The 17,483-nt window shown below is 37.3% G+C and overlaps 1 protein-coding gene across 2 annotated transcripts in view; it reads right to left on the bottom strand.

Moving 5' to 3' along the window:
• The window catches only part of pde2a (phosphodiesterase 2A), a 224,639-nt gene extending 207,482 nt beyond the window's left edge, over positions 1-17,157 (bottom strand). The window contains exon 1 of one of the 2 annotated variants that reach the window (XM_088639301.1): positions 16,709-17,157. In XM_088639301.1, coding sequence (XP_088495427.1) covers positions 16,709-16,776 — 68 coding nt within the window. In that variant the 5' untranslated portion in view covers positions 16,777-17,157. Of the gene's footprint in view, positions 1-15,975; positions 16,147-16,708 lie in introns of those variants that run through there. The other variant, XM_088639303.1, reaches the window with a different exon arrangement.
• Between the last annotated feature and the right edge of the window lie 326 nt (positions 17,158-17,483).

Raw genomic sequence — 17,483 nt, forward strand, 5'->3', positions numbered from 1 at the left:
TTTGCATCCTTATACTGTACAGTATGTGCCCTAGGAGGTCACATTCCACTACTTGAGAATGTCTAATATACATTATTGGAACATCAATAACGGTGGGCATGCACCACTTTCTGTGTCTGGATCTGCCAGATCATTGTAAGCTTTACCATGGAATAAAGCACAATTTAATTTTAAAAATACAGCTTGAATAATAAAGCATAAATCATATTTTAAATTATTCAGACTATTGCTCATGAATACATTTGAAAGGGCCATGACAGATCTTGCAGGGGAACACTGTGCATTAATGAATTAGCATACAGCACAGTCATGAAAAACATGACTATAGAAAGGTCTTGTCTGTGACAGTCTCAAATGATTAAATAATGGTTCATGGCATAGTGCCTGGCATAGTTTCAGTGACCAACCACTGGACCCAGTCACCCGCCTTCTCATTAAATATGTTCAGGGAGTTGCTTTTCTTTTGTGGGGCAGAATTTTACATGAATTCATTGACTTTGCCATTCTCACGCCTTGCTTACTGCAGCACAAAACAGATTACACACAAGAGGGGCAGCATGGCTTACACTATGCAGTTACCTCTCATTCAATATTCATGTGGCTTCTTTTAGACGAAGAAAGGAATACTGGTAAATGACGCATGTAATTATTCTAAGCAGAATTTAATAATTTACTCACAAGGTCCAAGAACAAAACACTATTTAGTAACTGAAGACCTCTTGCTCCCTGGTGCTTGCCCTCATATGGCTTTGGCAACCTCCTGCATTCTCCCCTCATTCTGAATGTACAGTGTTTAAATGATCATTGTGTATGAATCAGTAGTTGTGTGTGCAAATTAAGTAGTGATGTTCACACACAATATTCCTAGAAACATGCTTTGAGACATTACAGCATACAATTTTAAAAGTACTGCCAGAAACTCAATGTCTAATTTAGCTTTTTCAAAATATCTGCATATTAGATCACTTAGTTACTAGCAAACCAAAAGAGAAAGATTGGACAAGAAGCTATCTTTGGACAATAAACATCCAGACTCTCATAAATAATTGTAAGGCAAAAAAAAAACAACAATTTTCAAAACACTTTGGTCATCTACATGGGTATTAGGGACATAAGAAGCTTAGGGACATTGTTTCAAAATGCCTTCTTTCCCTTCATCTTCTTGAACAAAAAGAACACATTTTCCCCTAGTAAAGGTGTTATATTTTACAAGGAAATTAGTACAAGCTGCAAGTTGGAGATTCACCCACTCAGTGCCAGATTTCCCATCAGGTGCTGCAGGCACAGTGCCAAGGGCCTACGAAATTTTTAGGACCTACAAAGGAGGGAAACACTAGTGACTAACAAAAAATGAGCTGAAGCGACATGCTTCAAGGTGCTCCAAATCAATAATCTTACGCTATCTAGCAGCTGTTCTAGAAACTAGAAGTATCAACGTGATGGTCGCTCGACTCGCTCTGTCTATCACTTGGTTTAGCATTAGAATAGCTTAAAGTGCATCATTTCAATCGACGTAATTCAATTGGCATTTACACCTCTTTTTGCACATTTCAGAGTGAAAGTGCCTAGGGCCTACGAACACCAAAATCCGACCCTGCACCCACTATCAGTAAGTGTAAGTGTAATGGCAACCTGAAGTCTGTTATCTCAGAAGAATAGGGCACGAGATGGGAATTCGGATCACATGACTCCTGCCCCACACTGGATAGGATTCCAGTCCATCAAAAAGCCATGAGGAGAGGGACAATTTGGAAATCTAGCCAGCCTTTTCTAGAGAGGTGGACAGGGGAAAACTCTGGTGAGTACAGAGAGAACACAAACACTCCACAGACCAACACCAGGACCCTGGAGATATATTATGTTACACACCCCCAAGAGTTTGTGACTTATACAGGTAGAACTTTCCATCACTTATTTTCTTGGCATTAAAAAGAATTCTTTACCTACTGTACATACAGTACTTTGAGATGTATACTGTATTCAAAAGTAATTTATAATCTAAACAGTATTTTAAAAGTGAAGTAGGCAACATAATAGGTATTCAGGATTTCTGTGCCAACACACAAGAGAAAAAGTGAATCCCATGAGAAAGACTTTCAGTTTTGACCCATTCATTAAGATAAACCACACTGTCCTGAGGGCATTTGAAAATTTAATTGCTTCAAACAATTCAACTAACTTCTAATCTCTTGCAGGAGGGCCAATTCTTTTACATATTGCATTCACAATTTAGAAATGGTGTGATTTTGGCACAGGCATTAAAAAGAATTTTAATTAAGAATTAAGCTTTTATTGCTTCGAGACGAATGGGATTTGAGCCATTATTCTCATAACCGTAGGTTAAGGGAACAAAAAATGAAGTTTCAGTCCATTACAATGGACGTCTATAACCAAAAGGACCATAAGCCCGTTGTAAATAGTCATAATTTTAGCTCTTTGAATTTATTATTCTAAAAATAGATCTTACCCAAAAATGAATAAAAATCCCCCTTTCTGTTGCTAAAGTCCTGTGAATGTCCTTTCCTCTCTTGATTACAGTATTTCAAAACTTCAAGGGCACTGACAAAGGTAGCTAATAGCTCTTCAAGAATCAACAGTGAAACATGAACCGAAGGAGACTGGAAACACAAGTGGGTCAGAGACAACTAAGCTCCCTGATCTGACCTTTACTTTTGCTTAATTCCTTAGCCTTTTTACATTATTCTGACTTCCTTATCCCCTCACAGTTATATCATCACCTTTATGATCCGACTTTACCGACTACAACAGCCTCATTTCAAAACAGTGCCTCAATCTTCTTCAGAGGCCCATATAGCAGAGCACTGGCTAAACAGACAGGGTCTTTCCAACTGATAATCTCTAAGTAATCAGCAGAGGAATGGAAGAGGCAAATAATTGTATCCAAGGGATACAATACAATCACATAGAAAAGACACAGATTCTCAGAAGTCAATACTTCGTGGGTTGTTCACCAGGGTGGGTAGTTCACAATCAGAAAAAAAAAATGAGCAGTGTGAAGCGCAGTGTTGTGTACGGCACTTCCTTAAATTGACAGTTGTCTTAAAATCACCACCCTTAATGACAAATCTCAGGACAATAATGTAAGAATCTGCGGATTTTGGCTCAAAAACCAGAGAGAAATGACCTCGTTGAGTTTCTGAAAAGAATGCTCCCAAAATGGATACCCTCAGCTGAAGGTAAAACAGTAATGATTTAATGGTGTATACAGTACAATAGCTCGAAAGGGACTGAACTGTCTCGCATTGTGATGTTAAAAGAACATTGACACTGTGATCAGCAGGCAATTTCACAAGGGTGCAAAAAATCTTCATCACAGCCATTTCAATAGTAAAATGTTCTAATGACAGCACAGCTGCTTCACAGAAGTAAAAAGCCTTCACTGAAATTGGAAATCACAATAGGAGCTAGGTGCTCAATCTTTTTGGAATTTATTTCGAGACTGGGCAAACTGCTTCATTTCAAATGACGTCATAGAACATAACAGCCACCTTAAAAGAGATCTGGAGAGAGATTGAAAAAACACTGTCTGGGGGGGATAATTATTGCTAGAATTTGTTGGTTTTATGACTTCTTACTGTTACTGTTTTTGTGTTCTTTGTTCAAAATAATTTTATTACAAAAAAGAAATCGCTGTATGAAACCCTCGCATCAATTAGCTACAGGCAGTGAAACAAATTAGACGGCTTGAATGGCATCCTTGTCTGTAACTTCTCATGCTCCTGAAAACACAAGACACTAGACAGAGGCCAATACTGATACTGTACTTCATTTTGACTGTATAAAAGTGAAAGACAATTCATGATAGCTTGATTTTTCAGAAAATTCTGTATTGAAATAATCCAGAATTGCATCAGAAGACTCAAATAATATGCAACGGTAGTATGAAATTCAACAGTACAGAATACATATTGGACTGCCACTAGAACCTCACTGCAAAGGATATTTCTGTATTGCAGAGAATATTAAACACTTTCATTCTCAAGAGTTCAATTCTGGCAGACCCGTGACCTTGTCTAATTTGCCATTTGAATAGACCCATTCTTTAAAGTTTTTGAGCCTAAGTTATTCATAGATACTGAAGGCTGAACACTAAAATGCAGAAACACACTTTCTCAAAACACACACCCACATATGTACATGAACTGTATATTCAATTTTCAATCACGTCAGCCTGGTCCAAATTCATTTTTGTTCTTAATGGTCCTGTGAAAGGCAAGGTCAAAAATGAACAAGGCTGCAGAAGTGAATTTGATCTATTTAACACCGACATCCCATTTTGGCTTCGATTAGTAAATATTTTAGTACAATTCAAAATGGTCTCATTAGTAAACAGCATCTACAAGGAGATCTTTAACATTTTTAATTTTCCTTCAAAGCTACTTATCCTCAGAATATTTTTGTTTCTGTTTGATGTTTGAGCACAATACTGTAAAGCGTAACCTTTTACAAAACTAAAATACGCATTACCAAAACTGACAGAACAATTACTTTGTTGGAACTGGCTGAGATAGTGCCTACTCAGTGGAACAAATGCAACTCTGAGCAAAAGAAATAGTGTCATCAAAAACAGTTTTAAAAAAACAGAACTGTGAACTGAATACAGAAATCATTGATACTTTTGTTACAGGATGTAAAAAATAATGCTAAATTAAACTACTGCCTTCTAATTTAGCTCTTCAAAAAGTGTCCATCATAACCAATTATATTATATATTATAATATAGTTATATACATTTCATTAGTGGCACAATGCTTTTACAGGTCAAAAGGAGATTCTTTCTAAAATTATTTCACACAAAATGTTATTAGATCTAAATACTTTCTCTGTGTGCCCTACTGCACCTTACAAGTGTTTTAGTAATTCAATCAGTAACTACGATGAATCCATCCCATTAATGCAACCAGTTCTGAGGATTGTGTAGACTTGTGAAGCTAAATCAAAATATGGATTAGAACACTTTTTTTGTAGACCATGAATGAACTACATTGTCTTCATTTTATATACTGTACACACACATTTTGTATACTCTACAACCAGAAATGCAAACTACTGACAATAATATGCACACATATTGTAATAGGCAGATACATAACATAGACATTGTACATATACAGCTGTAATACGTATGTAGTTTTTTGGCTGTTTTTCCCCAAATCTAACCCTAGTAAAGATACAGTATATAATCAAAACACGATTTGAAATAGTGTATTATTTTGTTTTGCGTTTAAAAAATATCATTTTCTTCTTTGTAACCTACACTAAATGTTGACAACCTTACTTCTATTGTAATTATTATGTCTTCTTATAATTCCAATTATAATAAATTACTTCAGAATGCACCTACTATTTTACAAGTGCACATTACATACACAGTCATATAGAAATATTTTAAAACTCTCAGCTTTCATTTGCATTTTGGTTCACTGAACTGATTTCTTAGCTCAATTCCCCCCATAAACACACCAAAGTCATTTTAGTAGGAATTCATTTCCTAATATATACAGCAGATTAAATTCAGTTTAAATCAATTCACTTGTGGAAGTTTTCTTTACAGGAAACTAACTTTCAGTACAATTTCTTAGCGAGTATTATTGAACAAATATAACATATACTGTAAGGATGACCAAAATCTATAATAACATTACTATTTATGAGCCTGTTATCTCTTGTTATTATAAGTAAAGAATCCTCAAAAGATAAAGAGCAATTACTGTTTTGAAGAAATTCTAAACTTAATGAGTGCTGAACAATTGGTAGTACAGAGCTTCAGACTCCACGAAAATTATACGTTGATAAAACGGCATGATTGTGGGGATGCTTCATGCCACCTAAGTGACTGCTTCATTTCTCTTGAATTATTAGTTGCTTGGCAACCCCCGACACACAATAAGCCATTTTCTTCTTAAATACAGATTATTTAATGGCCAAGTGAAAGAGTTCCGTTATCGTGTCGCACAATACTAGGGCCTTACTTTGAACTGACGGAAAAAAAGTGTGTAGGATACTTCAACACTCTCAGCATCTCTTCAGGTCTACAAGAGACACGGTTGGAACACAATTTATGGATGTAATGCTGGGAGATTTTATTGCAAGGTAACTCCCAGAAGAAAGAACCTGTTGTCATCTAGGATACTGGAGGCATGCGTTATTAATTTTCTATGGTTTCCACTACCTGACCGTCAAGTGGCACTTGAAGATAAATCAATATTTACAGCTTGCAGATTAATATTCCTCATTGGCCCCCTCCTGACCTCAATCTATCCTTGGTCTACCCATTACAAACTTCTTTATCCCGTATCTACTGTAACTATGTTCTACAGATACTCCTGGAACGTTACTCTCCTTTTACCCAGGAATTAGTCTCATCATATAGCCGGATCCAATTATAGGAAGATGTCATGAGGTTCTTTTTTATTCTCTAAATTTCAGCTAATCCTCAGCCACCCAGTTTCTACCAGTTGCAAGCTTAAACTATACATATATGTACAGTACTTAAAACAAATCTTAGATTTTAATAGTGACTTTTATTGTATATAAGTGTAAGGAATTATTATTCCCTACTTTTACTTGGATCGATAGAAAAATCTGGAAAACCTGGTTCTTAAAGCACTGACCAAAACAAAATACATAAAATAAAAGAAATAAAATGACTAAAAAGGTTGCTTCACATTCATCTCCAGGCTCAGTAAGCCATTATTATACACACCTACAGTAACAATTCACACCGCTATTTAAACAATGTATTTTAGTACACATGTATAATGAAACATTTTAGATGCATAACCTGCACCTGTTCTTTTACTGCAACAAACACTCACCAAATACCCCTACTCCCAAAAAACAGAACTGGAAAACAAATGCAGTCATCATTAACCTTGGCGTGAAGTGATTCAGCTCTGAATCAATCCATGTTTCCACCTATGATGGCCTTGTCATTTGCTGTCCTATCAGTCATCCAATTCAGTTTGAAGACTTTGCTTCAGACATAACTCCCCGTCACCTTGTTTACCATTTCCCAGGTGTTTCTCCTGCAATCTATCCAGTAAGAAAAAGAGTCCTGAGATTTGCTTTTAATCGGTTCCATTTTATCTTGAAAATAGTTACCTGTTTTGCTTTAAGAGTCTTCATATAATTGTGGTAATTAAGCTCAACTGGCATAAGAGAACTCCAGGCAAGATACAGTAAACTGAATGTTTATTAAGGGCACAAATTTAGAGATTTATTGCTCTGAAATAAACTCATTTATCATTCTTCTCAGGGCTGCTGAAAGTTCTGGGATGTGTGAATGCGTTGGAAATGCTTCCCTTGCAGATTAATTAAATACATTCATAAATAATACTTGTTTAAACTAGCAGAACTACAGTACTACTGTTTTAAGCAGTTAATAAGTCCATTATTTTCTTTTATTACAGGTGTATGATTTATTAATGGATTATTCAAGTAGGTTTACATTTGAGGTGCCTCAGTCAATGATTTGAGAATCTATCTGCACTACATTAATACGACACAAAAATGTTTATCAATTGTTTTCTTTCTAATTTTCAAAAAAAGATGAAAATCAGTTTTAGTTACCATTAGTTCATGGCCTCTTTACACAGTTGCACAAAGTATTTGCAATTTTCAGTGTGCAAAAAACAAACGTTCCCTCTTGAATAAAAAAATAAATAAAATCACCCTGATAGTTTTCCATATACGAGGGTTAATGATCTAAGCAGGAAGATTACTCATGTGAAAAAACTCAAGAAAAGTAAGCAAATGTATTACTTTTTCAGCTTTTAGGACACATTAATAACGTACAACACAGCTATAAAATATAAGATTATATGTACTGTAGCAATACTGTGTGGCTCAGTATTACATTACATTAGTAATGTCTACAGACCAAGGGGACGAAAAAAAACGTACGCTGCCAACAGACAATGATGTATAATCTATCATTCCATTTTCTAACCGCTTCATCCAATTCTGGGTCAGAGAGAAGCCGGAGCCTATCAGAGCAAGCAACAGGCACAAGGGAGAATACACACTGGACAGGATACCAGATCATCACAGGACACACACAGACACACTGCCGCTAGGGCCAATTTCCCCAGAAGCCAAATTAACCTCTTGGTATTGTATATCCTTGTACTGTAGGAGGAAACCTATACGAAGATAGGGAGAACATACAGTACAAACTCCATGCAAATAGCAGCCCAGGTCTGCAATTCAACCCTGGGACCCAGATCTGCAAGGTAGCAATGTGTCACTGTGCTGTCCACGATGTAAAACAAAAACAATAATGTACTCCCCATTATAAAACATAGGAAAAACAACACAATATACAGCTTGAAACACTTAAAAAGCAGATGATGCAAGGGTGAGATTTAAACGGAGAAATTGAAATTTCGACCGTTTATGTGCACTGGACAGTTCAATGTATAGAAGAGGCCATCTACAAAGTACAGTAACTAGCTTTCATGCAAAATGAGAAGAGGATATTGATACACAAGCAGCGTGGTGTGTTTTCATGTCAGGATGACCAACAATAATGGCAACAATCAAGATTCCAAGACCTGATCAACATGGCACCATGCAATCAGAATGCCATTTATCACTACAAGTTACAGTATATAACAACTGGACAGCCCTGCCAAGACCACCACATTTTGATTTTGAGTCATCACTAATGAGGACTGCTGGTGAGTTCACCTGAGATGTTGCTACAGGATACCAGTGGCCGAATGGTGTTGTTCACATTTGTTTTGGCTTTTGCTTCTTTTTTATGATGGTTGACCTTCAACAGGTCAACTCTCCACATCAAATAAATCCAACCTTTCAGTAATTATGTTATTTAGTGCATCAATATCTAAAATCCATATACTTTATTCCTCTGAAAACGTATATGCACAGAGTGATTTCTTTTGATGCTTAGTATATACAGTAATACTTAGCTCCAGATCAAACAATAACTGGTGTTCTTAAATACATTTTAAAAGATCTTCAGAGATGATGAGGTTTTTTTTTTAAATAAACCTTCCTTCACATTGGAAAATAGCACAATACCCTGAAATGATGCTTTTATTTATCAGTACAGGTTCAAGCATGTGGTTCTTGAGTCCTAAACAATGCAATTTTCTATTATATCAAGCCGATATCCACTTTTCAGTACAGTAATTTGCCAGGCTCCATTAATGGCTTATATGTTATTGTGCATTTCACTGATGTAAATGTAAACATTAAAAGATCACTCCCAGAGACATACATAGAAATCATAAAATGTTCCAATGAACGAAGTGTTCTAGCTCTAGAAATTATTTTAAAAAACCATAACCTACAAATATTCCCTGCAATTTAAGGTATGCTTGAAGTATGGGCAAAGACATGAAAGTTTTGTATACTCTGAGGTAGAACAGACCTACTGATTTTGGAAAATTCCTGCTCCCCTAGTTTGTTCAGTGATGTGCTGCTATTGGCCTCACTTAACACAGAGCTCCCAGCTCTAGAGTTATTGTTTGCTATTTATTTTCAATATATCTGACCACAATGATTAGTATGATTCCCTGTTAGTCTGACATGACCAAAATGCCAATTTCAGTTTCCATGGTAACCACAAAGGGGGGAAAACAGCTGCTGCCCTCTGAAGACAAACTGTCATTTAAAACAAAACAACAGAAAATAGCTACTTAGAACCTCTCAGAGTGACTGAAGGCCAGACAGTCTGTTTAAAATTCAAAAGCACGAGGGCTGAAGTGTGCTTTGTCTTATCACTCACATCGCTATAGGTTAAGTAAGGCATTTTTCTCTGAAAGATATTTACAGCCTAACAGTTTAACAACCTCTATTATATTTTATTTTCAGCATGATGGATTATTATGAGGCAGTGGTCAGATTTGCTGCCTTGCAGCGCTGGGGCACTGGGATCAATTCTGGACACGAGGTGCAATCTGTATGGAGTTTGTACTGTGTGTTCTCCCTCAGTTTCCTCCCACAGTCTAAAAACATCATGGTAGGTTAACTGACCTCTGGGAAAATTGCCCCTAGGTGTGAGTGTGTGTATGTCTGTGTTTGTGTGTGCCCTGCAACCATGAATTAATAAGAATAACCCTTTATACTATATAGTGCTTTTCTGGACACTACTCAAAGACTTTTGTGAGTAATGGGGCCACCACCAATGTGCACAATTCACATTGTGCCATGGCACCAGTAAACTCATCACACATCAGCTATCAGTAGGGAGGAGAGCAGAGTAATGAAGCCAGTTCATAGATGGGGATTATTTAGAAGCCAGAACTGGTAAAGTCCAGAGAGAACTTTGGTTAAGACACTGGGGTTAATACCCCTACCCTTTTTGACAATCGTCCTGGGATTTATAATCACCACATAGAGTCAAGACCTCTTTTTATGTTTTAAAGATGTTTTATGTCTCATCCGAAGACCGGCGCCTTTTTTACTGGAATTGGAAGAAGCTGTGAGAAAATGGATGGATTCTTATAAAGGAATGTTTAAAAAAGTCTGGAAAAACGTTCTTAGCAGCTAAATGTCAAACACTTTCATGCTTCCAAACAAACAGAAGACCTCCTTCTGCTCTCCTTGCCCATTTTGAATTGGAATTGAAATGTGAATAATTACAAATTACAAAAGTATTTTTCATTTTTAGTCAAAACAATGTGAAAAAATAATACCCTCCAGAAAGGACATAAGAAGGTGGATACTTTCTAGACCTTTAATACTGGAAACCTTTTTCAATCTGGCACAGTATGTGGCTCCCTTGAGCTACAGCATAAGCAGGACAAATGTAGAGACAAGGAGTCAATCAGTTCTTTTGGGGCACTTCACCCCTGCTCTCTGATGGCAGTGACCATTTGTTTAAGATTTCCTGCAGGATGCCTGTGATGCATTTTAAGCAACACAGCATAGCATCACTAGCTTCCGTAAGAATCACAGACACTTTTTAATGGGGCTGAGCTCAACTAATTTCTTGGGCTGACCCATATGATGACTTGTCTGTGACTAAGGCACCATGCTGCCACTCACTGCCTGGGGCCTTCACAGCCAGCAATTTCTAATCTGGCAAGACGTTACAGCTAAATACCCTCTGAGCCACAAGCCGCCTTCTAGAAAACCACAAGTCACAACACATTTCCAAAATCAATAGGGAAGTCCAAGTGCGATGAGCTGGGCAATAATGTCTAGTCATTAAATAACTCCATTTGTAGTTATTGATGGCCACTGGGCTTGTATGGTGCTACACTGATCCAGGCTCTAGGACCTCACTTGCTTACCTTCCTGTGAGGTCATCCTGATATGACAACATTCCAGTGCAACAAATTACATCCTCACACTGCTTGTGTAATAATGGCTTTCTTGTGAGATATGAATAGAATAGTTATGCTAGTTATAGTTATGCCTTAATCATCACAATTGAGCCACAGTTGCAAGATGAGCTAGGACACAGTTCAGAAACCAGTGATCAGGCGTAAGATCATCCATGCTGGCCAAAAGAAATAAGACAGCATCTGCAACCTGGAGCAAAGCACATCTCTCAGATAAGCTGCTTGCATTATTTTCAACAGTAGCCACACATGCAACTAGCTTGTGAATTTCACAACTGACCCCCCTGTGAATCAATCTCATTGATGAAGATAATATAATGAATTTACCTTATGTCTGTTTTCTGCGAATTTACATTATGTCTGTTTTCTGCAATTTTACTTGAAAGTTTTAATGTAATTGCAAGTAATGTTTCTTTTAATGCTCACTGTATTTGTATAACTAGTTAAAATTAAAGTGATCTTTAGCTACAAAATATAACATACTGTAGCAACTCTCTATTAGATAAAGACCTATGCAATTACAGCTTGGAAATGGTGCTATCCAGGTGATAACTACACTAACATGATGCATCACAAGTTGCTTTGTAGACAGTTAATTGTTCCTTAAAGAGCAGAAGTCTCCTCTGCTCCATAATGTCTCATTTCCAGTTAACATTTCTGTCTGATTCCGTCTGATACAAGAACTACAGTATATAGCAGACAATTATATGATCAGATTACAATTATATTACAGATATGATAACACGCACTGCAGATTAACTTTCAGTGACTTTTATGCGACCTAAGTGTGTGACTAAGTATGGGCAAACTTGTTCTATGTCTACAGACGTTCCAAAGAACTCTGGATTATGTTTTTTGCCAATGTATGTTTCACACACTACAGATCTACAGAAAACCTGCCTTCAACAAACCAACTGCTTACCACAGAAATTGATAAATTTCTGACATATCAAAAGATATTAAACCATGTCTTCACAGAAAGAATTAAATAAGATTTCCGCAAAATGAAATTCCAGTTTTACCAAGCAATCTGCAGCATGATGTACGATATTATAAATAAAACATTTTGGATTCAAATGAATCCTGTCATTAAATTAATTCTGTCATGATATACACCTATTAGTCCCAACTCGGCTAATATGAACCACACATCCCACTGAGCCATTGACTGTTTGTATACAGTAAATAACATGAAGGGAAACTGATAAGAAAAACGTTTTGGACAAACTGTATATTACAGCTTCATAGCATGTTTACAAGACTCAACTCATAAAAGGTAAAGTAGATGTTTTATGGCAGATTCCTTAAGAATGCACTGTAAAATGGCTCCATTCTCAGATTTTAGAACCCTTACAAATATCCTTCTAATTTCACAAGATTCTGCACCTCTGAAAGCACATCAAAAGATCACTTGACAGAAAATTTGCATGTCTTATGGAGATTTATTCCACCTGGGTAGAACATGTCAGCACTGAAAAGGAACTTTGCCAGAAATTGCCCGTAATACATGAAAACACTGACCCCACAACAGTGTTCTGTGGTTTAGAAGCAACACTTAACACTAAAATAAACAATGTGATTCATTTATGACTTTACCAAGTAATCTTTTCTTCTAAAGAAATCAGGCCTTCTCAAGTCATTTTCACTCAGCCTTCAAAATCAAAACATGTTGTTTCAAAATTCACGCACTGTCAACAAAGCAACACTATCAAAGATTCAGACCTTCATGTTCCTTAAGGAACAAGAAAAGCATTACGTTTTATGAAAGAGCAAATCCTTCAAAGTTTTTTTATAGACTTTACTTTTTTACAGTAATTGACATTACTAATGTTGCAGTTTCTTTAAATTTAGATTCTGTATAGTTTGCTTTTCAAATTCTGAAAGACAGTTTTGCATGATTTAGAAATCTGAAAATGCATCTCTCTCTGTAAGAGCACAGCGTGTTCAATGTCATTGACCCTGGGCTCCAGGCCCCAAGCAGGTAATTGGCGTTTCTGACAAGAAGCCTCCTTCTTAATCTGTATGCACAGGTCAGAGGTCTGGAATCCGACACATCAATGTAGATCATTTTGCAAGCCATTTTGCTGTGTTATTTTAGATGTTGTTTAACCTAAACTCCCAAATATGAAAAATACACTGAAAAAGAAGGGAAGCTCCAAATCAGTGCACACTGTGAAGATCCACAGTCGTGGGGTCTCTATAAATCAGAAGCCATCTGCTATACCGAAAGTCTGCTTGCAAAGCCTGATTCTTGTCTGCTTAGTCAATAAGCTGTGACTGCAAGAAAACAATTTGCGCAAGCATTTCACAACAAACAGACGTCTCCACGAGTATTAATTAAAAAGTGCTTACCTCTTGTAGCACATTTACCCAGGGAAGAAGAATGCTATATCATTCATTACTTATGATTCTGTTTTGACATTTCCTAGTTCTTGTGGAAAGAGAATTAGAAAAAAATTCCAAAAAATTAGAAACTACAAGACTGCGCAACAGAACAAAAAACAGAATACATATAAAGTAACTCCAGTGTTAGTATGTCCATATTAGCTTCCAGTGAGACAGAGGATTCGTTTAAAAATCCTGTTGCACTCATTGAAAACACTAAATGTAATGGCTCCAGAGTACTTGTCAGAGTCGCTGTCTGGCTATTAACATCAGAGTGCTTTGATGCTGACTGACTGTGCCTTTCTCTATTCTTACAGAGAACCCAAGAAGAGAAGGGGATGTTGATTTATGCTCGGGTCCTGTGGTTATGGCATTCCCTGCCAGATCATATTAAAAGTTTTTGTACAGCCACTGTAATCATTGAAATGACTGAACGTTTTCCTTTGGAGATGTGCAATAGTTGTCTTAAAGTTATCTGATTTTGAGGTTCAGAGCTACGGAAGCACTTCTGTGCTAGTGAGTAAAGAAGTCACTTTTAAGCAGACGACGTGCCACGCAGCTATTTAACAGCCATGATGCAGCTGTCACTCAAAAAAGAAACTATAATTTTGGAGGGATGTCTGTAGACATTTGACATGAAGAGAATCCATGTCAGCTAATCCCAGTTCTAATGCCCATTGGAGGCAACCTGGTGGGTTGAGGTCTCTGTGCTACTGACAGAGGTGGTAGGCAGAGCCATTAATTGCATAGTGCTTCCCAATAAGTTTAAGGTGGTTCGCAGTGGGACCATCCGTGCCTCCTGAAACCAGAGCAGGAGACCTGGCTGATAACAAGATTGGTCATTTTTTAATTTTAACTAAAGAAAAAAATAGGCATTACATAACACTGACTAGCCTATAGCAGAAAGTGCCACACTCTATTTGCCTATGCCCATATTTTTTTTTCTAATGGTGGCACCACAACCCTCAGTAGGACAGGTGGCTTTGCAATACTGGATGGATCAGTGGTGACACCAGAATTCTCCTCCCCCACCCGTGAAATATTCATCCAGCACACACGCCACCTGTCTCCCACACTTCATCTCCACTTATTCAGTTCATCCTGTAGATTTCATTTTCAGCAAACAGCACATTTCTCCACAGCTGACAGAAAAGTGAACTGGAAAATATATTTGTCAGCTTGGTTACAATTCCTATTGAATTGATAAGACAGTCATTCCTGGAACTTTGTTTCTGGATTGAAGATCACACTCACGATTTTGTTTTTTAAAAAAGCATTTTTCTAACATCTCTCTCATTTATATTATGAGCTAATAGACAGATTAAGCCACCTGTGACAGCTGATAATGATTTTGACCATTTCCCCAATATAGAAAATCAAATTTTGTATTCTTGAAATTATAACTAAGGATCAAAGGAAATTTACAAATGAATGGGTTTTCTACCACCAATTATCTGTCAATATTGGAATTGTTCTTTCGCGTTTTACTGTGGCCCATATGCAAAACCAATCATGAATAAAAGATTCTAGAATATTGTGGATTTTCTGTTTCATCTCAACATGAGCTGTGAGTAGCTGCACAAACTGGGACCATCTGTTGTTTTTCTCTAGATGGCTACATAACTTTTTAAGCCACACTCGTATAATTCAGGATTTCAGTATTGTATACTTGTCTAGGTTAAAATGGGAACTTTATGCTGTGTTTTCTAATTGCTCCATCATCAGGTTTGAAGGGATTCATTTGGCATTTGTTTCACAACAGTATGCAGGCATGTGATTCGTTGCAAATGTTCCCATTTCCCCTTTTTAAAGTTACATCTAGTACATAAACACAAGTCTAGTTCCCTGAGCTGTATTTGTACTAGCAAAAAAAAAAACTTTTGGCTGTACAACTCCAGGTCTGCAACATTCAATTATCTTTTATCAATCCCTTACCTCATAATTTCAACAAGTAAATTAAACGCACTTCATAGTCAAAGCTTTTAGACTAAATTCATTCGCAACTAAGAATGAGTAACCGGGTCTCAAAATCATATGTACTGTATATCGTTAAAAAAAAAACAATTCGAATGAGGGCACCTTATACTGCACTTGCTCTATCTAAAAATGACGCGATGGGAGGCCAGGACCACAGATCTTACTTAACCAATTATTGAAGAATCAAGATCATGCTACGAAAATGACTGGTTTGTAAAGAGGAAAAAGAAATCTTCCCAACTGATTAACCCTACGAATCATTTTGGATTACACCTACCCGAACATTGGTACCGTGTTTTTTCACTCACTGCAGAAGTGCACAATTAAACCCCGATCCCTTTATTACGTTTCTACAGGTTGCTACTGAAGTAAGCAAACTATGTTGATCTTTTCCCTATTCCTAATCACACATTAACCTGCTTCTAAATAAGCAAACTTGCAGTTCCTCTACAATGATTTAGCGAGTGATAATCCTTAACAAAATGTTTCTTTGACAGCGTTCCTTAATTCTTACTGTTTACATTTGTATGAAACGCCTTCGAAACTGTATGCAACTTCCTTGTGTACATTCATCTGAAAACGTGCCAGATGTCAGATCACGTGCGGCGTTTGTATTTTATTTTAAAAGTTTCTTGAGAACAACATCTGCTGGTACCGCATTACATACGGTAGCGAGCTATCCCAACAAAAAGGATCAAGAGCAGAATAACTGTTATTTATTATTTCCCCGTGATGTCCCTGTAAACCTTTTTCGCAAACTTTTAAGATTTAAGAAAGTACAGATCGTAGTACTGATTTCCATTTATTCAGGGATTTTATTCTTGCACCTCTTTTTTGACCTTCAAATGATAACAGCAAAATACTACCTGAAGATAACAGACCCATCTAAAATAATTTTAGTACTGTAAACAGTGGCAACGCAGTAAGACGTAGTGTGCCTTTCCTCTTCACTTCACAATATACCGTACATTAACACGAGTACACGTCCCACGCGGTTAATGAACACTTACATATCAGATGTTGCGGGCTGGTACGGTTGGCTACGGCACAGAAAAGAATGTCCACAAGCCTGGCCCATTTCTCATGGTGACTGTCAAAACCCCGGTTCCGAAGCTGTTCAGGTTGAGCCGAGGGGTTGCAGGTTCAAGTCTTCCAAGAAAGACTCATCAACCGCTGACAGCGGCAGCGACTTGCGATTTCTTTATCTTCGCGAGTGAGCGGGGTGTGCGCTTCTCTTTCTCTCCTTTCCTCTTGGTTGTGGGAGTGGATTGGTAGTGATGCTGTCACAGATCCTAATGCAGCATCTCAGGCATGCGGACAGAGATACGAAGGATAGCTCCTTCCCTGCAGTCCTCAAGGGTCCTCCAGTTTCGCTAATCAGTGCTGAGCCTGCAATAATTGGAGCCGTATTTGCTGCTGCTGGTGGCAGGGTGTGTGTGTGGGGAGGGGGTTGATAACAGCTGTATGGTGTGTTTTTACTTCACATCTCAATAATCCACTGCCTTCTTCTGGTACAGCTGTTCGATTAGTATGGAAATCTCTGCATCTAGACGTTTATGCGCACGTATTTTTTCATGATTCACTGCCGTTCGATAATACCATTAAGAGCATAAATTCAATTTGAAATTTAACAATTTAAAAATGCGCAAAGGTGATGTGTGCGCGTTTATCGGTGTTCACGATCTACAGTACAATACCAGCGGCTTTAGACTTTTAAAAGCAGTAGTAGGTCCAGTCTGGGAAAAACGGACTTCCCGACTCAAGGCTATATTGAAAACAAAGTTA

The sequence above is a fragment of the Lepisosteus platostomus genome, chromosome 7 (assembly GCF_059453375.1).
Source record: "Lepisosteus platostomus isolate fLepPlt1 chromosome 7, fLepPlt1.hap1, whole genome shotgun sequence".
Taxonomy (NCBI): Eukaryota; Metazoa; Chordata; class Actinopteri; order Semionotiformes; family Lepisosteidae; genus Lepisosteus; species Lepisosteus platostomus.